This window comes from Saccopteryx leptura, chromosome 8, assembly GCF_036850995.1.
Source record: "Saccopteryx leptura isolate mSacLep1 chromosome 8, mSacLep1_pri_phased_curated, whole genome shotgun sequence".
In the NCBI taxonomy this organism is placed as follows: Eukaryota; Metazoa; Chordata; class Mammalia; order Chiroptera; family Emballonuridae; genus Saccopteryx; species Saccopteryx leptura.
Window position 1 is genome coordinate 53014002 of NC_089510.1, and position 26601 is coordinate 53040602.

The following is a 26601-nucleotide window of genomic DNA, read 5'->3' on the forward strand; positions in this document are numbered from 1 at the left end:
TCAGGATCCCGCTTTGATTTGCTTTTCCTTGCCTTCCTGGCTCCAACTCTTCCAGGCTCATTTTTCACTCCCCTGTCAAGCTTCCCAGGGCTTAGGGGCCAAGCGAGCCAAGTTCTTCACACTTCGCAGACAACCCTCCTTCCCAGGCCTTATGCCTGCCGTCCACACTCCAGCTCAGCAGGCCCCGCCCTGCCCGCGCCGCCTGGGCCTGCCCTCACACTGCTGCGTTGTCTGAGAGGGCCTGGCCGCATCTCAGAGAGGAACTGCTCAGCATGTCACCAACGAGAGCAGAAGAGTGGGTCTATGTCTCATCCTGTCCACCACTCCGCCAGCTCTGTCGGGACACGGGTCTCTCTTCACCATCACTGTGCCCTCCCCTGTTTTCAGTTGAGTGCTCCTGAGCAGAGACGGGGACAGGACTGAACCTGGAGCAGCCACCAGGTCTCACCTGTGGCATCAGAACTCGCACCCCCCCTTCCCAGACACTACTACCAGCACTCAGACTGGAGTGTGTGGGATGGGTGTGAGGGGCGGGTTGCCAGCCTCCGCTGTTTGAGAACGGGAATCCCTTGAATTCAGGAACACCCCCTTGGCCCTCTCTGTCACTTCTTTACCCCAGGTGTACCAAACATCCTGCACATAGCCAATGTTTGCTAAACGGAACTGACCTATTAACCAGCCACTCAAGTCAGCCTTCCTGAGTGCTACAACTTCCTGTAGCACAGGGGTCAGCCGGCAGGCATGCTAAAAGCCACTAGGTCTCTCTACTCCCAAACCTTGTTTAAATTTTATTTCTATGGAATTATGGAATGGTAGGGCCTGAAGAAGCATCAGTCATCTGGTCCAACCTCCTAACTTATAGCTGCAGAAACTAAAGCCCAGATGTCAGAGTGAGTTAGAGGCGACCCAGGCACATGACAGCCAGCTCAGCTTTCCTTCTAGTGTCACACCACTGGTCGTAAGGGCAGCCAGGTCCCTATAATAACCAGCAAACTGCCAAGCGAAGACATTTGCCAAGTACAACATTTTAGCCTCACCAGGCTGCCTGCAGTGCACTTAAATCCATCTTGGTCAACTACAATCCAACCAGGTCTCACTGAAAACCTACCGCGGGCAGGGCACCATCCTAGGGGCTGTGGAGAACACAAGAACAGTAGGAAACTGTGTGCAAGGGTTTCTCATTCTAGTGACAATCACATAAATAACCAGCACAGACAGCCAAAGATAATTCAGTATGAGAAGCCCGGCTGCTTCAGAGGAGGAGACTGAGCCTGGGAAAGCAGGGTGGGCCCTGAGAGAAGTGACATGTGCAAGGTTCCGGGTGGCTCCAGGGTCCAGACCGCGGGCGGAAAGGTGACAGAAGTCCGAGAGACCCAGCCCAGGCCCTGCTCAGGAATGGTGGGCCCAGGCTGCAGGGCAGTCAGGAAGGGCACTAGTCTAAGGGACCGGCCCAGACTGGGAACAACACTGAATGCCAGGCACGGAGCTTGGACTCAGAACCACAGAAGGGTCTGGGCCAGGAAGAGGTGCGTAAAGAAGAACTTTGCAGCAGATGAAGCCTGGCAGGGCCTGAGGCAGGAGCTGCTGGGAGCCCTGACAGGTCAGGTCAGCCCCTGGGTGGGATCTCACCCCGCAAACAGGCCCAACAACTTCAGCAACGCTGCCCACAGTGGACGGGCTTATTTAACTCAGGGAAGGGGACTAGAAGCCTGGCCTCATTCTTCAGTCTAGTGGTCCCTGAGAGCACTGTGCTTGGGGAGTCACTGGGTCGCCATTCATACATTTCATTTCATTTAATTCTGCCGATCTTTTTCTTAAGTGCTTAGAAAGGGAGATGAATAATTAGCACTTTCTACCCTCTAACAAATGTAGAAAGCTTTGCACACTATAAAATGCTACATAAATGTAGGTACATTATTTAAAATAAGATGTGATCAGAACAAAATACAAAGAAAACTCGAACACCTAGCTGCTGGAACCGAATAAAATAATAAAATGTTAAAAACAGGGACAACTGTCGAGATTATTTGGTTCAACTCCCAGGCTGAGTATCGATCCCAAATACTGAGTGAAGTCCCCCCGAATGATGGTCTAGCCTTCCTTAAACATGTTTAGTCCTAAGAAATAACAGCACCTGGCTTGTGGTAAAGTGCTTATAAAACATCGCTTGAATGAATCAAATCCAAACACTCGAAATCTACCTTAAATAAAAGCAGAACATTACTTTTAAAAAATGATGTAAGAGATTAAAATTTAGAAAATCACAGATTGAACAGTCTTTCTCCTGAGCACCTACCAGGATCTGGGGCTGAGGTGTGCTTTTAAAAATTTTACCTGTGAAATCGGAACACGCGCTACAATATATTCAATACAAAGCATTGAATCTCAGGATCACAAAGGGCCGCAAGGGTCATCTAAATCATGATTTTTGTAAGAAGAAATCTGAGACTCAAGGAAGATTCGTGGTTTGTTAAAAGTTTTAAAGCAACTTCGTAGGAACTAGAACCTCAGTCCAGTGTTCTTTCTGCATGTTATGTTAATCATCTAAGGACATTTTAAATTATCCAGTGCAGAATAGAACTCTCTCAGAATGTGGCAATGGAAAAGAATGTAACAGGCTGGAAGAGGTAGGAAAGGCTTCAGAGAGGAGGAAAGTTCAGTTTTCTAAAATCATAATCTACTAAATTCAAGATCACTGATGGTGAGAATCACGCTTTATTTTTATTTGTTGTAACCAGTGTCCAGAGCACAGAGGAAACTCAACTCATGTTGGCCAACTTTTTAAAAAGGAGAGTCTAATTATTAACTTCATTTAAAGTTGGAAGGAAGTTGAATATTATAAAGAATGCGAACATCTTGGGTTCTGCAGAAACTGTATGAGTGAAAAAATATACCAGACCTTAATGATATCTCCCATGTAGATGCTCACTGATGAATGTCAAACGCAGGACTTCACACCCTCTCCTTCGGGCCACCAGGAGCTACCATTAGAGTAAGAAGAGCCTAGTCTAGTGTCTCCATCTCTCATTCTGCCACACGACTTTGTTTCCATTTCAAGGCAGATAGTCAAGATTAATTGAATATGTTAAAAAGAATAGGGGCCTAAAGGACTTATTAGTAGAGAGACAGATCTAACTAGATCAGGGGTCGGGAAACTTTTTGGCTGAGAGAGCCATGAACGCCACATATTTTAAAATGTAATTCCGTGAGAGCCATACAACGATCCGTGTACATTATCCAATAAAAATTTGATGTTGTCCCGGAGGACAGCTGTGATTGGCTCCAGCTACCAGCAACCATAAACATGAGTGGTAAGAAATCAATGGATTGTGGCCCTGGCCGGTTGGCTCAGTGGTAGAGCGTCGGCCTGGCATGCAGAAGTCCCGGGTTCGATTCCCGGCCAGGGCACACAGAAGAAGCGCCCATCTGCTTCTCCACCCCTCCCCCTCTCTTTCCTGTCTCTCTCTCTCTTCCCCTCCCGCAGCAAGGCTCCATTGGAGCAAAGATGGCCCGGGCGCTGGGGATGGCTCCTTGGCCTCTGCCCCAGGCACTAGAGTGGCTCTGGTCGCAACAGAGCGATGCCCTGGAGGGGCAGAACATCGCCCCCTGGTGGGCAGAGTGTCGCCCCCTGGTGGGCGTGCCAGGTGGATCCCGGTCGGGCGCATGTGGGAGTCTGTCTGACTGTCTCTCCCCGTTTCCAGCTTCAGAAAAATAGGAAAAAAAAAAAAAAAAGAAATGAATGGATTGTAATACATGAGAATGTTTTATATTTTTAACATTATTTTTTTATTAAAGATTTGTCTGCGAGCCAGATGCAGCCATCAAAAGAGCCACATCTGGCTCACGAGCCATAGGTTCCCGACCCCTGAACAAGATAGTAGCAGCCTCTTCTTGCCTGACGGTGAACTATGATTGTGAAAAATTTACAAAAATAAAATAATTCTTTTACAGGTTCCAAATCCTCTTCTAATTTTAGGTAGCAAGCACATCAGTGTTTTCGTATGGTGGTGGTTACACCGTGCCCAGTGTTCTTGCTTTGCCTTTCTTTCCACTTCCTGTTATTCACACACATTTCTATTTATGGATGTTAACTCCCAAAATGATAAGTATATGATTATGTACTATCTGCCGCACTGATGAGTTTAATTATCTCCCTTTCAGCACAAACTAGTTCCTTTTTTGTTATTTTACATAGTGCTCTGAACATCTTTGTACCAACTAAGAGTTAAGTTATAGTGTCAAAGGCAGAATTCTCGGCAAAGCGTATCAAGGGTTCATTGTCTCTGTAACATTCCGCCAGTCTGAGCCCCATAAAGGCTGAACCAACAGTCTGTGCTCCCAGCAAAGGAGAGCTCCTCTCGTTACGTCACAGTTCCAACAGTGGGCTCTTGGCATCTTTTATGTTGCTAGTTTTTTAGATATTTTCAGGGTATTTTAATTCCCACATATTTAATTGCTCATGATGCTGTGTAATGTATTTAATGCAGTGCTATATATACTTCCACACCCAGACTTTTGTCTATGTTTCTTTTAATGCAAATTGTATTCATCTTTGACCACTTATCATACAACTGCTCACAAAAATTAGGGGATATTTCAAAATGAATATGAAGTGATAAAAAAAGAAGCATTTGATATGTCACTTGCTATTCAATCACGATAATTGAGTTTGCATTCATTTACATAATCGAACAACTTTCTTTGACTTGTCGCTTGCTTTTCTGATGTTGTTAATTTAAAAAAATCAAATGCTCCCTTTTTTTTTTTCTGAAGCTGAAAATGGGAGGCAGTAAGACAGACTCCCGCATGCGCCCGACCGGGATCCACCCGGCATGCCCACCAGGGGGTGATGCTCTGCCCATCCGGGGCATCGCTCTGTTGCGACCAGAGCCACTCTAGCGCCTGGGGCAGAGGCCATGGAGCCATTCCCAGCGCCCGGGCCATCTTCGCTCCAATGGAGCCTTGGCTGCAGGAGGGGAAGAGAGAGACAGAGAGGAAGGAGAGGGGGAGGGGTGGAGAAGCAGATGGGCGCTTCTCCTGTGTGCCCTGGCCGGGAATCAAACCCGGGACTCCCGCACGCCAGGCCGACGCTCTACCACTGAGCCAACTGGCCAGGCCACTCCTTTTTTTAATCGCTTCATATTCATTTTGAAATATCCTCTAATTTTTGTGAGCAGTATAGAATCTGGACATTGAACTCAGATATGCCACACCTTTTTCAGGCAATTTCATTCTGCGTTTTAAAGATTACAAGTAATTCCTATCCATTGGTCAAAAGTCAAGCAATAAGAATGTGTATAAAGTAAAAGGAGAGCACTGAGGGTGTAATAAAATGGCAAAAGTTTTCTTTCTCTTTTACTCTTCAGAGTAAAAGGGGGTTATATTACTTCCCAGATATAACCATTGAAATAATCTTTGCATTTTTATCATTAAAATCAGTAATTCTAGACAATATACTCTGTATCTATTTCTTGATTTAAAAACTTAGGCTCTGGCTGGTGGTTCCGTGGATAGAGCATCAGCCCGGTATGCAGACATTCTGGGTTTGATTCCTGGTCAGAGAACTCAGGAGAGGTGACCACCTGCTTCTCCTCCCCTCCCTCTCCCCCTTCTCTTCCTTTTCCCCTCCTGCAGCCAGTGGCTCAACTGGTTCAAGCATGGCCCTGGGCACTGAGGATAGCTCAGTTGGCCTGAGCGCATCAGCCTCAGGTGTTAGAAATAGCTCGGTACTTGAGCATCAGCAAGCGGGAGTCTGCCTCACTATCTCCCCTCCTCTCACCTAAAACAAACAAACAAACAAAAAACACAAAAAAAACCCAAAGAAACAAATTTAGACAATAGTTCCTGGATTCCCACTATGAATGACAAGGAATCTTGCCAACTTACATTGTCTCCCTCTCACCAGTCCTGTTTTGATTTTTTGATCTTCTATTGGACATTAATGGTACGATCACAAAATCAAATACCTACAGCATCTGGGCATGATATGCAAGTATAGAAAGTGGGCAGGGACAAGAAATATCACGATGCCCTTCTTGCCCATTTTTTGGCTTCCCACTATTCATATGGGCACGGCTAGGAAAAAGCAGTCATAACTGGCAATAGATGCTTGACCATATATGAGACAATGAATGGGAATGGGGGGACTATAGTAACCTGGCAGAGGCATGCTTAGATGCAGGGGTAGTATCCACTGACCAATAGTTGCTACATGTAAATGTTGCCAGGTCTTATTTTTTGAAAAAAATTCATTTAGAAATGAATTGTATGTATAAGCTTTTCATTTGTAAGTCTTAACAAAGTTTTTGAGAACACCACTGGCCAAAATTAAAAGGCCTTTATGCCAAATATGGCCAATATGTTGACCATTTTTCACCTCTGTCATTATGGTTTTAAGTCATATACTCAAACTTCTGTTATTTGATCCATCTGTTTTAGATGGCAACTCCTCACTTCCCACTCTGTAAGATGAAGACATTAGTGTCCTTATCATTTTCTCTTCCTTTATTTTCCCACCTCTACCTTATCATTCACCATTCCTTTACTTTTGGCTTGCCAAAGCATATAGAGTTTAATTTCTTCTGCAACTATAACTAACACTTTTTATTCTCTCTTATTTTTCCAAGTAAGAGGAGGGGAGATGGTGAGACAGATTCCCACATGCACCCCAAAATCCACCTGGCAACCCCCACCTGGGGCTGGTGCTCTTCCCACCTGGGGCCATACTGGCAACTGAGCTATCTTTAGCACCTGAGGCAGTAGCTCCACTGAGCCATCCTCAGCACCTGGGGCTGATGCACTCAAACCAGTTGAGCCATGGCAGCGGGAAATGAAGAAAGAGAGAGAGAAGAGGGGGGAGGAGGGGTGGAGAAGCAGATGGTCGCCCTGCGTGGCCTGACCAGGAATCAAACCCAGGACATCTACATGCCAGGTCAACACCCTACCATTCACTGAGCCACCCGGCCAGGGCCTATAGCTAACACTTTTGAGCTTTGTCTATGGGTTGACTTTTTTAATGTTTTTTTCCTGACAGCCATATTAGATTGTATAAATATTTTCTTCAAATATCTGGTGGCCATGAATTAACTGCTCACAGTCTATGATTGGAGAACTAGTTTCCAAATGTAGGTAGTTGGCATGGGTTTTCCATCCCTTGGGCGTAGCTCTGTCTCCCTGAATGAGGGACCTGACTGCAAGCTCCATGTACCTGAGGAGACACATGCACCAGCAGGCTTCAGAGTGTCTGGGCACAGAGCAACCAGACAGTACATTTCACCTGATGGCAAAGGAAAGAGACTTTCTTCTGAGATCTGCTTAGTTCCACACTAGGAGCTTCTGTTTCTCCATATAGATATTATGTAAATACCTTTAGTGACCTCAGTTTCTTCCCTACAGCCCATTCCTAGTCTTCAGATCCCTTCATCTCAAATATGCGGCTCGCGCTTCCGCTGGCTGGAGCCTCACCCCCATGTTTGGCGATGTAGTCCCAAGAAAATCTTTCATCCAACAGTGTCCCCTCTCCCATTCTCAGTGCAGCTCTGAAATCACTCTCTTTATAACCTTCTTTGCTCATTTCAGTGTAATGTTTGCAAGGAGGAGTTAATAAGTCTGTTTAGTCCGGCATTTTGAACCAGAAGTGGCCACCAACAGCTGACAATCGTAGTTTCAACAGTATTTGCCTTGTCACTGCCCATTCCGCTGCTTTTGCCTTGAACACTTCAGGAGCTCTGTGACACAGCAGCCCACCACCCATCTGCATGCCGTGAGAATTTCTGTAACAGACAGCTAAGGAAATTTTGGAAGCACATTCAAACTTGCTAGGTTACCAAGATTATCAGTCTTCAACAAAAATGAAAGACAAATATTCTTTCACTAAGAGATCACATTTTTCAGCCCTGGCCGGGTACTTTAGTTGGTTAGAAAGTTATCCTGATATGACAAAGTTGCAGATTTGATCCCTAGTCAGGTCACATACAAAAATCAACCAATGAATGATAAATAGAAACAACAAATTGATGTTTCTCTCTCTCTCTAAAAATCAGTAAATAAATAAAATTTCAAAAATATACAAGAGATTACATTTTTATTTTAATAAGTCACATCTTCTAAGTAAATTCTCAAGAATTTAATGTCTTATTTCTATTGTGAATAGAATGATCTTTAATATAACTTCTAGCTGTGGCTTTCAGGTGTATGAGAACTAAATTAAATGTAACAGTGGTTTTGATCAGCCCTGTCCAATAGCCCTTTCTGTGATGACAGAAATGTTCAATAAACTGTGCTGCCTAACAGTAGCTATTAGCCACACATGGCTACTGAGCACTTAAAACATGCCTAACATGGCTGAGGCACTGAATTTTTTATTTTATTTAGTCTTAACCTAAATTTAAATAGCCACATGTGGCTAGTGGCTATCCTAGACCTTGAACAACTCATTCTTGTTGAGAAAACAAAAGACAGTAAACAATAAGTAATATAATTGTAAGCTGACAAAAAGTGAGACTGAGTCATATATGTAAGTAGGATATTATAGAAATCAGAGGGAACAACTGAAGATTAGAGAGCTTAGTATTAGAACTATGAGGTAGTGCTGATATAAAAATAAAATGTCAAACGAAATTAAGTAAAAAGAATTGCAGATGAGTATGTGTATGTGGATCCACTTGTATGTATTTTCATTTATGTACCTATATTTATATTTATAGATCATAGATGTATACTTAATTTTTGCATAGAACATTTCTAGAAGTATACCCAAATTGTTGACAATGGCTACCTGTGAAGAATAGAAGGGTCAAGGAAAAGAATTTTTTACATTGTTTTAAAAACAGTTTAGCATTTAAATAATTTTTTCTTTATAACCAAGTTATGGGCACAGAAATGATTAATGAATAATATGTTTTAAAAAGGCCAGAGCAGTCAACTCCTTCCCGTGGTTATTACTCACAAATGATCTTATGTGATTATTGGGACCATTCCACATCCTATTACTATGACTCTTCTGTCCTCTAATAAAATGCTTTAAAAAGAAAACATACTTAAGGAAAGTAGCCTGAAGGAGGAAGAATTTAAATTGGACCCTGAGGCTGGCTAGAATTTCAAGAAGGAAGGGCATTCTAGACTAAGGCATAGCCCGAGGAAAGGGGGAGCAGGCACACAGGCAGGCAGTCCGGGGCAGTGAGGACAGGGGTGCCACGGGGCCAGGGGAGAAGCCCCTACAGGAAGCCTGGGACCAAATCCCTATGAATTTCACAGGTACGAGGTCTGGAGTTTAAGAGCCTACCAATGGTTCTGGGAGGAACCAAATGTTTATTGAGTGTCCATCATGCGGCAGGTATTGGGATAACACACAGTCACAAGTTCAAGGAACCAGATGAGACATGTGAAGGGGTTGGCATCATATAATGTGAGGAATACAAAATTTGCACCCCCCAAAAAAGTACTGCCCCTATCACTTACCAATGTATCCTTGGTAAATCTTGTAATTATTCTGAGCCCCCAGGTTCTTCCTCTGTGAAAATGGGGATGAAGCCACCTTCCCACGAGGATAAAATGACTGAAGTGATTTGCCCAGCCCCAACAGGGCATCATCAACAAATGCTAGTTCCCTTCCTACCACACTCTGCCCTCATTCCTAACGTCAAATCATCGATAGATAGGGGAGATAAAATACTTTTCCTGTTTACCTTTTTCCACAAAAGCGATACCAGAACAAAGTTCCTGCATTGTGTATAAGTGGGCTGGGCGAGCACGGCGAGGCCAGTGCTGGAGAGCTGGGGGCTGAGGACAGAGGGCCAGTGCTGGAGAGCTGGGGGCTGAGGACAGAGGGCTGGAGAGCTGAGGGCTGAGGACAGAAGGCCAGTGCTGGAGAGCTGGGGGCTGAGGACAGAGGGCCAGTGCTGGAGAGCTGGGGGCTGAGGACAGAGGGCTGGAGAGCTGGGGGCTGAGGACAGAGGCCAGTGCTGGAGAGCTGGGGGCTGAGGACAGAGGGCCAGTGCTGGAGAGCTGGGGGGCTGAGGACAGAGGACAGTGCTGGAGAGCTGGGGGCTGAGGACAGAAGGCCAGTGCTGGAGAGCTGGGGGCTGAGGACAGAGGGCCAGTGCTGGAGAGCTGGGGGCTGAGGACAGAGGGCTGGAGAGCTGGGGGCTGAGGACAGAGTGCTGGAGAGCTGGGGGCTGAGGACAGAGGGCTGGAGAGCTGGGGGCTGAGGACAGAGGGCCAGTGCTGGAGAGCTGGGGGCTGAGGACAGAGGGCTGGAGAGCTGGGGGCTGAGGACAGAGTGCTGGAGAGCTGGGGGCTGAGGACAGAGGGCTGGAGAGCTGGGGGCTGAGGACAGAGGGCCAGTGCTGGAGAGCTGGGGGCTGAGGACAGAGGGCTGGAGAGCTGGGGGCTGAGGACAGAGGGCCAGTGCTGGAGAGCTGGGGGCTGAGGACAGAGGGCTGGAGAGCTGGGGGCTGAGGACAGAGGGCTGGAGAGCTGGGGGCTGAGGACAGAGGGCCAGTGCTGGAGAGCTGAGGGCTGAGGACAGAGGGCCAGTGCTGGAGAGCTGGGGGCTGAGGACAGAGGGCCAGTGCTGGAGAGCTGGGGGCTGAGGACAGAAGGCCAGTGCTGGAGAGCTGGGGGCTGAGGACAGAGGGCCAGTGCTGGAGAGCTGAGGGCTGAGGACAGAGGGCCAGTGCTGGAGAGCTGGGGGCTGAGGACAGAAGGCCAGTGCTGGAGAGCTGGGGGCTGAGGACAGAAGGCCAGTGCTGGAGAGCTGGGGGCTGAGGACAGAGGGCTGGAGAGCTGGGGGCTGAGGACAGAGGCCAGTGCTGGAGAGCTGGGGGCTGAGGACAGAGGGCCAGTGCTGGAGAGCTGGGGGGCTGAGGACAGAGGCCTCCCAGGCAGCGCTGAGGAACTTCACCATTTGTTCACGGGCATCAGGCACAGGCAGACGGGCATTCTGGCAAGATCACTTAAGCAGCAGCAGAAAGGACACACTGGAGGACAGTAGTCAGAAAGCAAGAAACCAGTTTTCAAGCCACTCCAAGCCTCATCTTAACCTCCTCTAAATTCCTGTAATATAAACTATTTATTGAACTATTTCAAGCACAGAATTATACACTGTTATATCCTACTGTTTTATATGCACATGTGTTTCTGCAGAACCACATCATTACGACTCCTGAGGACAGAAAGCAGATCAGATGCTTTCTTCAAGTTTCTCAAAGTGGTTGAATGCTTCTGAGTTAGAAGTGAATGGGGGAGAAGTTATTGGGGAAAGGACAGTGCTATTGGCTAAAGTGGAAACTGAGGAATGATTCAGGTTTTCACGGGTCAGGTCTTCCTGTCCTCCCTTCCTCTGCCCTCGACGACTTACATAAACATGCCTTGAAGAGGCCAGGCGAGCCCTTGATCGTGAGGCCCCCACGTCAGTTAACACCGAGGACCCCAGCCCAGACAGAAACCTCATTTGGGCTGCACATCTCAAAAGGCACTAAAGTATCAGATGATCTGATTCACAGCACAGCCAGGGACTGTCACCATGTTTGCTTTTTCTGATAAGAATGAATTCCAGGGCAGAGGAAAAGAAAGCCCCAGTAATTTCAGTATTTTTGCCACCCTCTCTCTCCTTCCATACACGGCTGTGGTGGGGGAAGCAGCCCAGGGACACCTGAGCCGCCTGCGTGGGCGACGGGACAGCTGGCGCAGTTCCGTTCAGCCCCTGGCATATGCGGGCCCTGGCTCTCTCTGTGCGGAGGCCCCCAGTGCGGGGGCTGAGCAGTGCCGGCCAGGCAGGGCCCAGGGCAGCACACCACTCCTCCCACCCGAGCTGGGGGGTCCTCTATGTGCGGAGGCCCCCAGTGCCGGGGCTGAGCAGTGCCGGCCAGGCAGGGCCCAGGGCAGCACACCACTCCTCCCACCCGAGCTGGGGGGTCCTCTATGTGCGGAGGCCCCCAGTGCCGGGGCTGAGCAGTGCCGGCCAGGCAGGGCCCAGGGCAGCACACCACTCCTCCCACCCTAGCTGTGGGGTCCTCTTATGCATGTTGGGGGACAACAGAGCACCATATACAAGTTTCATCCACCTTCTCGTTCCCCCAAGCAAACGGGTGCCTCACTCAGGCCTAGTAATAGCTTCTCATGGAAAGAGACACTCAGAGGCCTTAGAAGTGGGCTCAGGGCCAGATGGTAAAGAATTCTGGGGAGCTGGGTGTGCAGAACATGCGGGATGGCGTGGCTCCAGTAGGAACATCCCTTGCGTAGATAGGTCCTCTGTTCTAAGGCAAGGGTACAGCCAGACGAAGGAACAGGGGTTTTTAGAACATGGGCTCAGTTTGTGTGGGTCTCAAAGAAGTACTGATGAGATAGATACAGAGCAGAGTTTTAGGAGTTCCTGAAAATATAATCCCCTCAAGCTTTGGGCTGGCAGAGTCAAAAAAAGAATGCAATTTTGGCCCATCCCGTGGACCCTGATCCAATAGTATCTAGTTGTTCTGCTGTGACAGTAACTTCCTACTTGCCCCATGTGGTCACCTTCCACTCAGAAACCCTAGACCCTGGTGGTTCAAGCGGATGGCCACAGCCAAGGGGGAATGAATTCTTCTAGAATGTTTTAATTTCAGGGTCACATTCAACTCCGAATAAGGCAGTGACCTCACTGTCAGTAGATTTAGGAGGGCCTGAAAGAGTTTTTTAGTTCTTTTCTGTGCTGTCTTCTTCCCTGTTTATCCCCATCATTTAAAGAGATATTATCTCCACATGCATCTATTAGGTGCTTATATGTTAGAAATACAATTTGTAAAATAATCCTGTGTGAATAACCACAGCCAAAGATCCTATCTGAGAAATTCTTTACGCCTTAAAATTTTGTCTCTTAGTGATGGTCTTTATGCCCCATCTGCTGCTGCATCCCCCACTTCTACTCACCCCAACCAATCCTTAGTATTTTGGTTTGTCTCCTGTTTTAATATGGCTGCCTGAGCACTAGGTATCACATCTGCATTCAAGGCAGGAAGCTGGGGAGGGGCTGAATATGAGAGCAGAAGTGATGACCTTTAAAAAAAAAAATCAGGCCTGACCTGTGGTGGCGCAGGGGATAAAGCATCAACCTAGAAATGCTGAGGTCGCCGGTTCGAAACCCTGGGCTTGCCTGGTCAAGGCACATATGGGAGTTCCAGCTCCTCCCCCCCTTCTCTCCCTCTCTAAAAATGAATAAATAAATAAAAAAGAAGGAAAAAAAAATCAGAAAGAACGAACTTTCCCAGCCCGACTAGGCAGTGGCGCAGTAGATGGAGTGTTGGACTCACAGAGCCCAGGTTCAAAACCCCGAGGTCACCAGCCTGAGCATGGGCTCATCCGGCTTGAGTGCTGGTTCACTAGCTTGAGTGCGAGGTCTCCGGCTTGAATGTGAGATCATAGACATGATGCCATGGTCGCTGGTGTGAGCAAGGATCACTCACTCTGCTATAGCCCTCCAGTCAAGGCACATATGAGAAAGCAATCCATGAACAACTGAGGTGCTGCAACAAAGAATTGATGTTTCTCATCTCTGTCCTTTCCTGTCTGTCTGTCCCTATCTGTCTCTCTCTCTGACTCTCTGTCTCTGTCAAAAAAAAAAAACTTGCCCAGAAACTCCTTAGCAGACTTCAGCCAGAATGTCATGGGCCAGCTGTAGCTGCAAAGGAAACCTCTACATTGGCCTCTGCCGTGGAAAAGGGCAAGGGCAAAGCTGACTGTGGCGGGTTGCGGTTGGCTGTCCAAAGGGTCCGCAACAAACCAAAAAAACCCTAGCAGATGTGAGGGACTGGGACACACAGAGTTAAAAGTCTCACAGTTTGGGGCTTCTCAGAAAAAGACATGAAACACAAGGGTGCCCACATCTTAATGTCGCCTAAGCCTTCTTGCTAGAAAAAAAGGCTTTATTGGAGAAAAGGATTCACTAAGTCCTTATTGTTCAAATAGGCATAAAAAGGAAATGGAAGCAGGGCAGGCAACAGCTTTTACCTCTTTCAGGAATAAAAACAGAAAGTGCAGTTTGAACCAACTTCTAGTTACCAGCTTCAGGAGGTGGAAGGAAACAAACCTTTATAACTTTCTTACATCTGTGGTGTCCACTCTATTCCTACATGACTGGAGGATCCCTGTGTCCCCTTCAGAAGAAGCTGGGACAGCCAGGTAGCCTTCACACCCAAGCTTCAGGGCTCAAGGTGTAGGCAGCAACTTGGAAGAGAGAAGGGCTTGGAGGAGAGGAACGCAGACAGCGCTCGGACGGGGAGAGGAGGGGAGGGGAGGGGGGGGGGAGGGGAAAGGGAGGGAAGGGGTAGGGGGAGGGGAGGGGAGGGGAGGGGAGGGGAGGGGGAGGGGGAGGGGAGGGGAGAGGGAGGAGAGGGGAGGGGAGGAGAGGGGAGGGGAGGGGAGTTCCCGACAGCCACAGTGGGCACCAGCCTGGGCCTAAGAAGTAGCTTGAAGGCTGAATTTTTAAAAAGTCACTCACTTTTAAGAGATTCTATAAGAGCCCAGTCACCGAATTGCTGAGGTCCTGTGGTGAAACGAACCCAGGACTGGTCTGGTGCAGGATGAACATCTAGAACAGGACCTGGAGGGAGGGGTCAGCTGAAGGCAGGGTCAAGTGGCCGCAGCAATGAGGCCAGAGAACCAGTGACCATGCTCAGTGGGTGACCCTCTCCGAGCTCAGTCTTCTATGATCAGCAACTCCTGCTCGAAGCCCAGTCACTTCAGGTTACCACTACCTCACCTTCCCCTCCTCTGAGGGCTCCAGGTCGGAAACACGCCTGATCAACTTCACCTCTGGCATCAAAACAACAACTTCCTCATTCTGGAATCATTTGAGGTGGCCTTTCCCTGATGCAAAATGCCCCTTTGTGTGCTTGGCTACAGTGATAACACACACGTGCAGCGAGCTAGTTTACAGAGCACGTTCTGTGACAGCCTTTCCCTCTGCGTTTCTCTCCGCAAGCTCGAAAATGGACCGAGACCCTCCATCCAGCGTCCCTCTGGCATCGTCTCCCTTCTGTGCCCGCCGTTCACCAGCAGGCTGCCGTGTGCGTTCTGGGTTAATGCCAGGCAGGTGGTGAGTGGGAAGCGGCTCTGCAGGCAGGCGTTTTAGTAGCATGTGCATTTTGACACACAGTCCACATGCAATATACAGCGCCAACTATATATTTCATCACTGTACACACAATTTCACATGGACAATGATATACTTTAAGAAGACTGCAGTCAAAATTGTGAATGCATTAAATGCCACTGAGTTTTCTTTAAGATGGTTACATTTATGTTATGTGAATATCATCTCATTAAAAAAAAATACTGTTACTGCATTTTTAACTTTATAAAGTGCTTTTACCATTTTCTCCTTCAACTCATTTTCTTTTTACATTATTGTAGGCTAGAAATACAGAAACAACCAGCTGTTTATTTTCAGGTAAGGAAACCTAGGTCCTTAGAAGGTGTGACCCAAACAGACAACAAGGAGCAACAAGAAGTCCAGTGTGCTGGACTCCTGGGCCAGTGCTCATTCCTCAAAGGTTCCAAATTAAATAACCCAAAGGCATGGCTTTCCGGTGACCTCCAAAGTCAAAAAGGCAGCAAGGGCATCGTCATGCCTTAAGGAAGCAAAGTCACCTCCTCTCCCCCACGTCTGTCTGAATGTGAGGAAGGCGTTCCTCTCTCAGAGGCAGAAGGCAGGAGGTACAGAGATGATGTCAGTTTGCTACGCCATTTTTTAAAGTTCATTTTAAACTTTTTATTTGTGTAAATTCAGTGTTTTATAATATATTCACAAACATGTGCAATCATCGTCACTATATGATTTCAGAACATTTTCATCATCCCAAAAGGAAACCTTGTACCACGAGCAGTCACTCTCCACTCCTCCTCCCAGCCCCTGGCCACCATGATCTACCTGCTGTCCCTGCAGGTTTGCCCACTCTGGACATCTGACACACCTGGGCTCATCCGCGATGTGGCCCCTGGGCCGGGCTTCCCTCACTTAACATGGTGTTTTCAGTGCTCACCCCTGGGAAGCACGTCTCAGCACTCCCTTCCTTTCAGGGCTGTGTAAGCCATGTCTAACCCCCCAGGGACTCTCCTGTGGCTTCTTCCCTGGCAGCTGTGGGGATGTGGGGGGATCACAGTCAGGGCCACAGAAAAGAGCAGTCATCCTGGTGGTGCCCAGAGAGAAGACACAGATGTTCAGCAGCGTCACCAACATTCCCCACAATCTTCTTCAGGTAACAGCCAAGGCAAGAACTGTCATGTCACACCCCCCAGCAGAGTCTTAGAAACTTCTGTCAGCAGAAACGGAGACAGGCCTGTGCGGAGGACACAGCACAGTGCAGCCTTGGATCATTTCCAAAGCAGCAACCCCTGCACACTCTCCAGAGACCACCCAGCCACACCTGGCCCTTAAACAAAGGCAAGGCCCAGTGTCACCTGCAAGAGTGATGTGCTTGGTCCCTCCCTTCAACAAGCTTTCGGGGCCAGCTCCTGAACTGTACCGTTGACCCTTACACAACACGGGAGTTAGGAGCACTGACCCCAAACCATTGCAAATCCACGTATATACTGCTCACAAATACGAGAGGGTACTTGAAAATGAATATGAAGTGATAAAAAAAAAAGAAGCATTTGATTTTTTTAAATTATTATTATTATCAGAAAAGCAAATGACAAGTCAAAGAAAGTTGTTCGATTATGCAAGTGAGATGCAAAATCAACTTTCATTTCATTGGTGAAAATGCACTATACAAAAGGCTGAAAGTGCTGGAGTATCAGCACGTTCCCTGATCCCCTAATTTTTGTGAGCGGTGTAATTTAATTTGGCCCTCTGTGTCTGTGGATTCTCAACCTCAGATCAAAAATATTGTTTTTGGTATGTGATTGGTTGAATCCGCAGATGCGAAACCCAGAGATATAGAAGGCTAACTGTATATTTATTGAAAAATCCACATATAAGTGGACCCTGTGCAATTCAAACCTGTGATCTTCAAGGATCAACTGTAGAGTCATGGTGCCACCTATGGATTTCCCATCACCTCAGTTGTCACCTCAGATCAAAGTACTCTAGCTTCAAAAGCATTTCCTGGGGTAGACCCCCATGTTTAGTCCCAGGACAACTACCTGCAAACCCCTGACTTCCACATGCATCTCCATGTCAAGGTGATGACTTCACTTCCTGCTGGTCTGAGTCAGCGGCTTACTGAAAGTCTCTCCACCTGGGCATAATACCAGCTGCTCTGACTGCTAGTCTTCAGTGGTTCCCATCTTCTTCTCCCTTCTAGCACAGGGTGGACAAGGAACTATCAAACCCATTTGCGGAAAAAGAAATGGAGACTCAGTAAGACAGAGAGAGACCAATATACATCAGCAAAAAGTGACAGTACTGATGAGGGGTCCTGTCCCTCATCCTACCGCACTGGGTGCACCAATTGATACACTGGGGATCATTAACACTCCTCCCAGGGGGGAAGTGAAAGAAACATTAATCAATTTCTAATTGCCCATATTCCAAGGCACTTATTTAAACCCAAGCTAGCCCCAAGCTGTCTGCTTCCTGCCACCAGCCCATGTCTTCTCCTATAATCAGGTGACACGTACCCAGACATGACCTGTAACAACCAAACACCTCGCTGTCCCTCCCCCAACCTCTACATCGAGTTCTCCAACACAGACCAGAGTCAACCATAAACAAAATAAATAGGCAAACTGGTATATGTTCACTTCATATGTGAGCCAAAACAACCCAGGTCCTCTACCGGACCCATCCTGATGAGGAGAAGGCTCCAGCAGCGGCGACCTCCTCCCGTCTCTGCAAGCCTCCCACCCAGCCACACTCTTACCCTCCCTTCAAACTTGGCGGTGGCTCCTTCTTTGATGCAGAGGTTCCGAGGGGGCAAAATGAAAGCAGGGGCCTCAGTCAGGGGCAGGGAGCCAAGTCTCGAGTGATCCACACCAAGGGAGGTTTTAGAAACGTGTGTCGAGGCAGCCAGCTTCACATCCCCCATGGTCTGCAAACAGGAAGGAAGGCCAGGTCAGATGAGACAAAGTACAGCCCTGTTTCCCCTCAGGCAGCTGCAGGCCCAGGGGACTTGTTGGGCCCCAGTGTTGTGAGTTTTACAGGTAGCAGGTGCCTATTAGGTCAGGGTCCATCTGGAACTCCTCTGGGAATGAGAGGCTCTGTGTCCTCCCCACACAAGGCTGCCAGCGTGAGGCCCAGCTGGCCCCAGATGCCAGCTCCCAGGGCCTCATCCCGGCCTCCACAAAACCCCATGGAGAACTCCTAGGAAAGGGGCCGCTGGGTAAGAGCAGAGGAACCACACATCCTCAGAGTTCCTACAATGGGTATCTAACATCAGTATTTATTAGTCACTGACACTGCAGAATCAACATCTACTTTAGGCACTTATGGTGGAAAGTAAAACTTGCTTTTGCCTGTACTGTGAGAACTCACAAGCTAAAGAAAAACAGGACCCATACTCTAAGAAAAAAAATAGTTTGGGATTAATATGCCAAGAATCCTGGAGGAGGCGAGCACGTGTGGCTGAATGAAGGGAAGGAAGGCTAGGGAGGACATCCTACTTCTGGGGACCAGGCTGTAAAAAAGCCTTAAAAATCACAGAACATCAGAGAAGAGTTTTAAAATTCCTTCATTTATAACTGAGGCCCAGAAGAGTTAGTCTCTTGCCCAGAGACAAAGCAAAGTAACAGCATCGTGGGCAAGGACACCTCCGGCTCTCGGCTCCAGGGCCAGGGCCTCACTGGGACTAGGTAAGAGATCTATCGATGGGGACTGGCAAAGTTCGCTTGAACAAAAAAAACTAAGAACTGACTCTGGCTCTCATAAAAGGAGAAGGGATCTGTTAGAAAGATGGGGGTTTGAGGGGGGCTCCTTAAATCCATAGGAGAACCAGGCTGGGAAACAGGCAGCAGTCTATCTTCTAAACAGAGCTCAGTGGTCAGATCCCAGCCAGGCCACTGGACACCGGCAACCATGACCTAGAGTACAGTCTAAGCACCCAGTTCGAGTTCCAGGTCCAAGAGGAAGCCTCACCAGGCTGGGATGGCTCCAGGTTAGGGACCACGCCTTATTTTCTATAGAATCCATGGATCTCGGCCTATTGTAGGCATATGACAAACATCTGCTAAACTGGAAAGGAACAATGTTCTTAGTTTTTACTTTCTGCTCACTTTCTTGGGATCTTTAGTCTCACATTTACATCCTATGCTGTGAGTTGGGTGAGCATGTAATTAGTTTGTTTAAATTTAATAACATCTAACAAAAGTAAAATGGAGATAATATTTTGAAGTTAAAGTTAAAATGACAAAAACTTAGGTTTGTTTATTAACAGGGCACATCTCTGCTCGACAAATCCAGCTTTCTCTTTCATTAATAAGATGTAAGATTTGCGAACAAAATCCATGCCAAATGATCAGACTCACAAGTTCACTGCAGTAGGTAATAGTGAAAGCTAACGTTCTGTAGCACAAGGAACCATTCTAAGCACTTTATAAATAATAGCTCATTTGCTCCTCACAACAACATATGAGACAGATAATCTCATCACACCTTTTTTATTGATTAGAAACCAAAGCACAGAGAGATTAATAAATTTGCCCAAGTCCATGACATTTACTGGGGGAAAGAACTGGCATTTGAACCCCGGTGTCTGGTGCCAGAGCCCCTGTCCTTACCCAGTGGCCCTCTTGCCTCTTGTAAGCAGGTAGGAAGAGGGAGTGGGTTCAGTTAACAAGGAAAAAGGCTGAAAGCTGCTACCATATACATAAAAATTAAGATTTTATGTATATCAAAACATACCATCAACAACATTAAAAGATGGATGATGGCCCTGGCTGGTTGGCTCAGTGGTAGAGCGTCAGCCCAGCGTGTGGAAGTCCCGGGTCGATTCCTGGTCAGGGCACACAGGAGAAGTGCCATCTGCTTTTCCACCCTTCCCCCTCTCCTTCCTCTCTATCTCTCTCTTCCCTTCCTGCAGCCAAGGCTCCATTGGAGCAAAGTTGGCCCAGGCACTGAGGACGGCTCCATGGCCTCCACCTCAGGCGCTAGAATGGCTCTGGCCGCAATGGAGCAACGCGCCAGATGGGCCAAACATCGCCCCCCTAGTGGGCATGATGGGTGGATCTCGGTAGGGCACATACGGGAGTCTGACTGCCTCCCTGCTTCTAACTTCAAAAAATACAAAAAAATTATTAAAAAACAAAAAAAAGATGGATAATAATCTGGGATAAAATATTTACAACAAAAATACAGGACCAGAACACTGTACATATAAGAAAACATCCTGGCTGATAAATGGGATGAGGCCACGCCTGTGGCAGTTCATAGGAGATAGACAAATACCAGTACAGATGGACCCTGTCTTGCCACAATAAGAACCAAGAGTGCAAATCAAGAACAAGCTATTATTTTTAAAAACTAACCAAACTGATATTTAAAAGGAAAGGTAGCAAAATGCTGGTAAGACTGGTGAAGTGTACATGATTACACCCACCCAGGGGAATATAAATCGATGTGATCTTTCTGGAAAGCAATTTGGCAAAATGATTCTGAACAAAATGTCCATTTCTTTCCTCAGTATCCTACATTTAGAAACATGTGATTGGTAAACAATCAGAGATGCAGCCCAAAATTTATACATGAAAATATTAATCACATTATTTATAGCAAAAGAAAAAGAAAAATAATCCAGTTAAATAGAAATAGGAAAAAAAGTTAGTTAAATATCTAACAGTGAGAATGGGTTAATCCCAGTGGAATGCCACACAGTTACATGAGTGTATACTTACAAGGAAAATAATAATAGAAATTTAATAATATAGAAATTTAAATTAAAAGTTAGTTTTATTAAGAAAAATTTCAAGGATACAGAAAAGTAAAAAAAATGACAAAACGAGCACCTCAAATACCCATTTTCTAGATTCAACAATTAGCATTTTGTCATATTTATATTATTATTTATGTATTTGCAGAAACATTTCAAAGTAACTGTGATATAATTTTAATAGCAAGAAACATATATTTATTCATTCAATTAAAACATATTTACTGATTCCCAGACAAGAAAAAGCTAAATTTATCACTACCAAACCAGTATTACAAAAAAGGTTAAAGGGACTTCTTTAAGAAGATGATAAAAAATATGAATAAAATGGCAAAAACTACATACCAATCTATCAATAATTACTTTAAAAAATAATAATTACTTTAAATGTAAATGAATTAAATGCTCCAATCAAAAGACATGTGGTGGCTGAATGGATAAGAAAACCACAAGACCCATAAATGCGCTATTGATAAGAGACCCACTTCAGATCAAAATATATCGGCCCTGGCTGGAGCACTGGCCCAGCATGTGGAAGTCTAGGGTTTGAGTCCTAGTCAGGGCACACAAGAGAAGTCACCATCTGCTTTTTCACTCTTCCTCCTTCTCCCTCTTGCTTTCTCTCCCTTCCGCCTCTCCCCTCCCACAGCCATGGTTTGAGCAATTTGGCCCCGGACGCTGAGGATGGCTCACAGACACACTGATGACTGTCAGATGGGAAGGGGTTTGGGGGACTGTGTGAAAAAGGTGAAGGAATTAGTTAGAAATGGTCACAGGAATCAGAGTACAGCATTGGGAATATCGTCAATAATATTATAATAAATAAGTATGGTGCTGGTGGGTACTAGACTTATTGGCAGATCACTTTGTAAGTTATTTAAATGTCTAACTACTATCCAGTACACCTGAAACTAATATAATATTGAATGTTAACTGTATTTGAAAAATTAAAAAAAAATTAAAAACCTATCTATTGAACGAACATCTACCACATGCCAAGCTGGGTTCTAGGGGTAAGGCAGTGAACAGTTACATGTGTGTGGTGAATGGGGTAACTTGGGTAGGGAAGAAATGTGGTTCTTCTATCCCGCAGAACTACCTAGGACCATACCCCAGGAGGGACACTGCTCTGTCTGCCCTCCTGCATGGCCAGTGAGGTAAGGGAACAGATATATTTTGTGCTGTCAGCACTAGGGGGTAGGGATGGAGGTGGGGGTAGGTATCATGAAGATCAGTTCCTGACATAAATACAGGGGCACAGCTACTTTCTCACTGTGAGCTGGGCAAGATACTTCAACTTTCTTGGTCTCGGTCTCCTTTTCCATAAAATGGGAACATTATCAACCTCACAGGATTGAAGGGAGGATTTGAACATAAAACACTTAGTGTAGCATAAAAGGGATTCAGTAAGTGGTAGCTGTCAACATCATCATCCAGCTCCCAAAGGAAAACCAGCTTTCCCAGCCTGCAGGACACAGACCCTTCACAAAGGTCAGCAAGATACCCAGGCCAGCCGGTCCTCTTCAGGATAAAGGTAGCTGCGTGGGATTACTGGAGGACAGTAGTAGGGGCAGAAGGCGGAACTCTGTGAAAAGACGGGAAGAGGGATTATCGCAGTGGTAGTCAACCTGGTCCCTACCGCCCACTAGTGGGCGTTCCAGCTTTCATGGTGGGTGGTAGCGGAGCAACCAAAGTATAAATAAAAAGATAGATTTAACTATAGTAAATTGTTTTATAAAGATTTATTCTGCCAAACTTAGCGAAAATCCGACAGAAAGTACTTGGTAAGTAATTATTATTATATGCTTTAACTTGTTGTAACTCTGCTTTATAAATTTTATAAAGTAAAGTTACTTCCCTACTTTATAAATCACCATTACTGTGGAACGGTGGGCAGTTAGAAAATTTTACTACTAACAGAGATACAAAGGTGGGCGGTAGGTATAAAAAGGTTGCCTACCCCTGGATTATCATGTCTATTCCAGCAGCATCATTTAATGGGCAGGGTGTGCACCTCTGACCTCATGCTGGGCACCAATCGACTCAGTCTCCACAGTCCTGCAAGGCAGTTCTGACTATGCTCCTTTATGCAAACAAGGACACTGGGGCTCCGAGAGCCATCTACACTTGTCCAGGGTCACATGGCTCAGAAGTGGAAACCACACCAAAGTCTGACTGCAGCCATACCCTGGGCCCCATGCCTCAGATAAGGAATTTCCTGCTATTCCCAATAAAGGGGGAGGCATTAGGCAGAAGCTACCGCAGAGAGGAGTATCAGGAGCTGCAGAGAGGAAGTGGGCAGGGAATGTGCCTTCCCTTTGCTCTCAGGCATGGCTTTGGGGACAGAGACTCTTCTGCCTCTGCTTTCAGAGGAGCTAGAAACTAAGAGTGGTGACATCAGGCTCAGGACAAATGCTCTTGATCCAAGACCTTCTGCGGTCCCTCTAGACCTCCTGAAGGCTGAGGATACTGCCATCAAAAGGAAAGTGCTTGGCCTTAAGAACACAGAAGACAGAGGTTATCCATTCTTAAGGGAGGTTTGCCTTCAGGGTTAGGCACAGAACAGACCAATCAATACAGCCAGAAGACATCTAGTCCCCTACAAGGCAGTTGTGGGGGCAGTTTCTTAAGTATCATGCAAGCAGGACCAGAGCTCAGCGCCAGGCCAGCCAGATACAGCCAACAGCTCCGCTCAGCTCATTGCCCCACCCACTGCCATCAACAGCATAAACAGATTCTGTCATATTGCCAGTTTAATGGCTACTAATATATTTGAAATGCTATATCAAAAAAAAAAAATCAAACCAAGCCATCCTTGTTGCCTCTCCTAAGCCCTGGCCCAGCCTGGTGACCACATTCCCAATGAGAACACCGGCAATATTCTCTCTACCGGCGGAGCAGTGTTCAGAGGCTGGAATAAAACAAACCAACTAGAGGGTTTATTCAACAATGATCAAAGGACAGAGAGGAAGAAAAGACAAAAATGGAGGGGGTTCCAAAAGAGCAAAGGTGTGAGAACTAGAAGCAGCTCTCCATCCCAACACACACACACACACACACACACACACACACAAACACACACACACACACACACACACACAATGCTTGGGCCAAAGCTCACCTCCAAATAAAGTTTGCACAAGTAACAATGCATTAATCATTTAAAGCAGCACTAATTTGACTTAAGAGATCAAAAGCACTATCAATTGTCTCTTGAACCGAGAAAGGAACAATTTCAACTATGGCCTGAGTGCAATTCTGAGACAAAAAGATTCAGAATAAAAGTTAAAAATCAAGTGTCAGGTTATATGACAGAACAGGTGAAACCAGGGGTCCCCTTCCCTATGCAAAGTGCATTCATTTTAGATGATCACTGCCTTTAAGCACCCATCAGTCAGCAGGGCATCCTGGAAGTATCATGCCTTCCCCCTAGGGAAGGGTTGCCAGCAGGCTCTACACTGGAAGCTTGGCTGTCAGCAGTGAGCCCACCTCTAGGCCACAGTACAAAGGCAGCGTACCACCCAGGTGTAAATGCCCCAGGCAATGAGAGCTCCACATTCCCCCACCCGAAACCTCTCCTGCAAGACTCAAATCTTGACAAATTCTTTAACTGCTCCTAATCCCTGAGCGGGGCTGCCCTGTGGACTGTGCCAGGCTAACTCGCTGTGACCCACAGGAGCAAACAATGGAGCAGGGCCACACACCAAAGAACGGACACACCTTACCGTGGCCTCGTCCCCAGGCAGCTCTCACAAGAGTCGGGATGTGTGGCAGCCACACTTTCCACTGTACTGTAGAAACTCCTGCCCAAGGTCCGTCCGAGGAGGAAGAGAAGGAAGGAGAGCCGGGGACGCTGCAGAGCCCAGGGCCAGACTGAAAAAGTTAAGGGGGGTTTGACTTTGCTCACAGATGTTGCAACTTGCCTTCCGCTGGACAGGCGGCTTCAATGGGTCAGGGAGATCTGTGGTTCTAATCCGCCCAGCTGGGGTGACCTTTGAAACCTCTGGCTGCCAGCTGCAGAGGCTCTCAATGGAGTCCTGGGGAAGCCAGGGGTGGAAGCTCACGGGTTTTACAGAGCTGCAGATTCCAGTCTGAGTGTGGAGCAAAGGGAGGATGCTGTCAAGCAAAGAGCCCTTGGAAGGGCTGGGCACACCCCCAACTCTACATCTGGCCTCAACTACCACTCACTCCTTGGCACATCTGGCCTAGAATCACCACCCAAGGCTCTTGGGACATTTGCCTCCTGAGACCCCACTACTTCCTCCTTAAACTGAGGAAGCCCATTTACGATCCCTTGAGTGGGAGGCAAGGCCAGAGAGCGGATGGACGAGGGTACTCCGGGCTGTACCGTCTTAGGGAATCTGGACTAAGATTTCCACCAGGCTCCGCAGACTGTGTTCACCTCGTGCAGAAGACCCGATGGCACTGGTCGTGACCCCTGGGGGTGGGGGGCTGCTTCAGGAGCAGCCCCTGGTGCGTACCTCTAAAATGGGGTAGCAAAGTGATGCCTAGCTCAGTACCTCTCCTCCAAAGGACAGAAGGATTTCCATAATTCCAGAGGAATCTCTCATCCTATACAACTCACACAGTGGCACAGGCCTGCATGTCTGAATCGGCAATGACAGGAATGTAACCTTTTCTATTGGCTCATGTCTGACTCCTGAGTAACTGGTATTCTCACTTACTTAGGTGACCCCTTCCCTCTAGCTCAGCTGTCCTCAAACTTCTCCTTCACGCTCCTAAAAAGTACTGGGGATCCCAAAGAGCTTTTCTTTGTGAGTTATTGCTATCAATATTGACTGTATTAGAAATTAAAACTAAAAAATATTAGTTCATTTAAAAGCATAAATAAGCCTATTATATGTTAACATAACATTTTTTTTTTTTTGTATTTTTCTGAGGTTGGAAACGGGGAGGCAGTCAGACAGACTCCTGCATGCGCCCGACCGGGATCCACCCGGCACGCCCACCAGGGGGCGATGCTCTGTCGCAATCAGAGCCATTCTATAGCACCTGAGGCAGAGGCCACAGAGCCATCCCCAGCGCCCGGGCAAACCTTGCTCCAATGGAGCCCTGGCTGCGGGAGGGGAAGAGAGAGACAGAGAGGAAGGAGAGGGGGAGGGGTGGAGAAGCAGATGGGCGCCTCTCCTGTGTGCCCTGGCCAGGAATCGAACCCGGGACTCCCGCATGCCAGGCCGACGTTCTACCACTGAGCCAACCAGCCAGGGCCCTAACATAACATTTTTTTTTATTTTTTTTTATTTATTTATTTATTTTTGCATTTTTCTGAAGCTGGAAACAGGGAGAGACAGTCAGACAGACTCCCGCATGCGCCCTACCGGGATCCACCCGGCACGCCCACCATGGAGTGACTCTCTGCCCACCAGGGGGCGATGCTCTGCCCATCCGGGGTGTCGTCATGTTGCGACCAGAGCCACTCTAGCGCCTGAGGCAGAGGCCACAGAGCCATCCCCAGCGCCCGGGCCATCTTTGCTCCAATGGAGCCTTGGCTGCGGGAGGGGAAGAGAGAGACAGAGAAGAAGGCGCGGCGGAGGGGTGGAGAAGCAAATGGGCGCTTCTCCTGTGTGCCCTGGCCGGGAATCGAACCCGGGACTCCCGCACGCCAGGCCGACGCTCTACCACTGAGCCAACCGGCCAGGGACCTAACATAACATTTTTAAAAGAAAAAAATATTTTCCAAAACAAAAAACAGAAGAGTTGTTCATTTTACAATTTCTTTAATGTCTGGCCTAACAGAAGA

At 47.2% G+C, this 26601-nt stretch overlaps 1 protein-coding gene across 3 annotated transcripts in view; it reads right to left on the minus strand.

The window, feature by feature from the left end:
* Nucleotides 1–26601, minus strand: part of MYLK (myosin light chain kinase) — a 291028-nt gene that overhangs the window by 179851 nt on the left and 84576 nt on the right. The window contains exons 1-2 of one of the 3 annotated variants that reach the window (XM_066347832.1): nucleotides 24566–24713; nucleotides 17841–18008 (exon numbers count right to left, since the gene is read on the minus strand). The exons of 1 other annotated variant lie outside the window; for it this stretch is intronic. In XM_066347832.1, the coding sequence (XP_066203929.1) occupies nucleotides 17841–18005 (165 nt within the window). In that variant the 5' untranslated portion in view covers nucleotides 18006–18008; nucleotides 24566–24713. Of the gene's footprint in view, nucleotides 1–17840; nucleotides 18009–24565; nucleotides 24714–26601 lie in introns of those variants that run through there. One more of the 3 variants, XM_066347833.1, reaches the window with a different exon arrangement.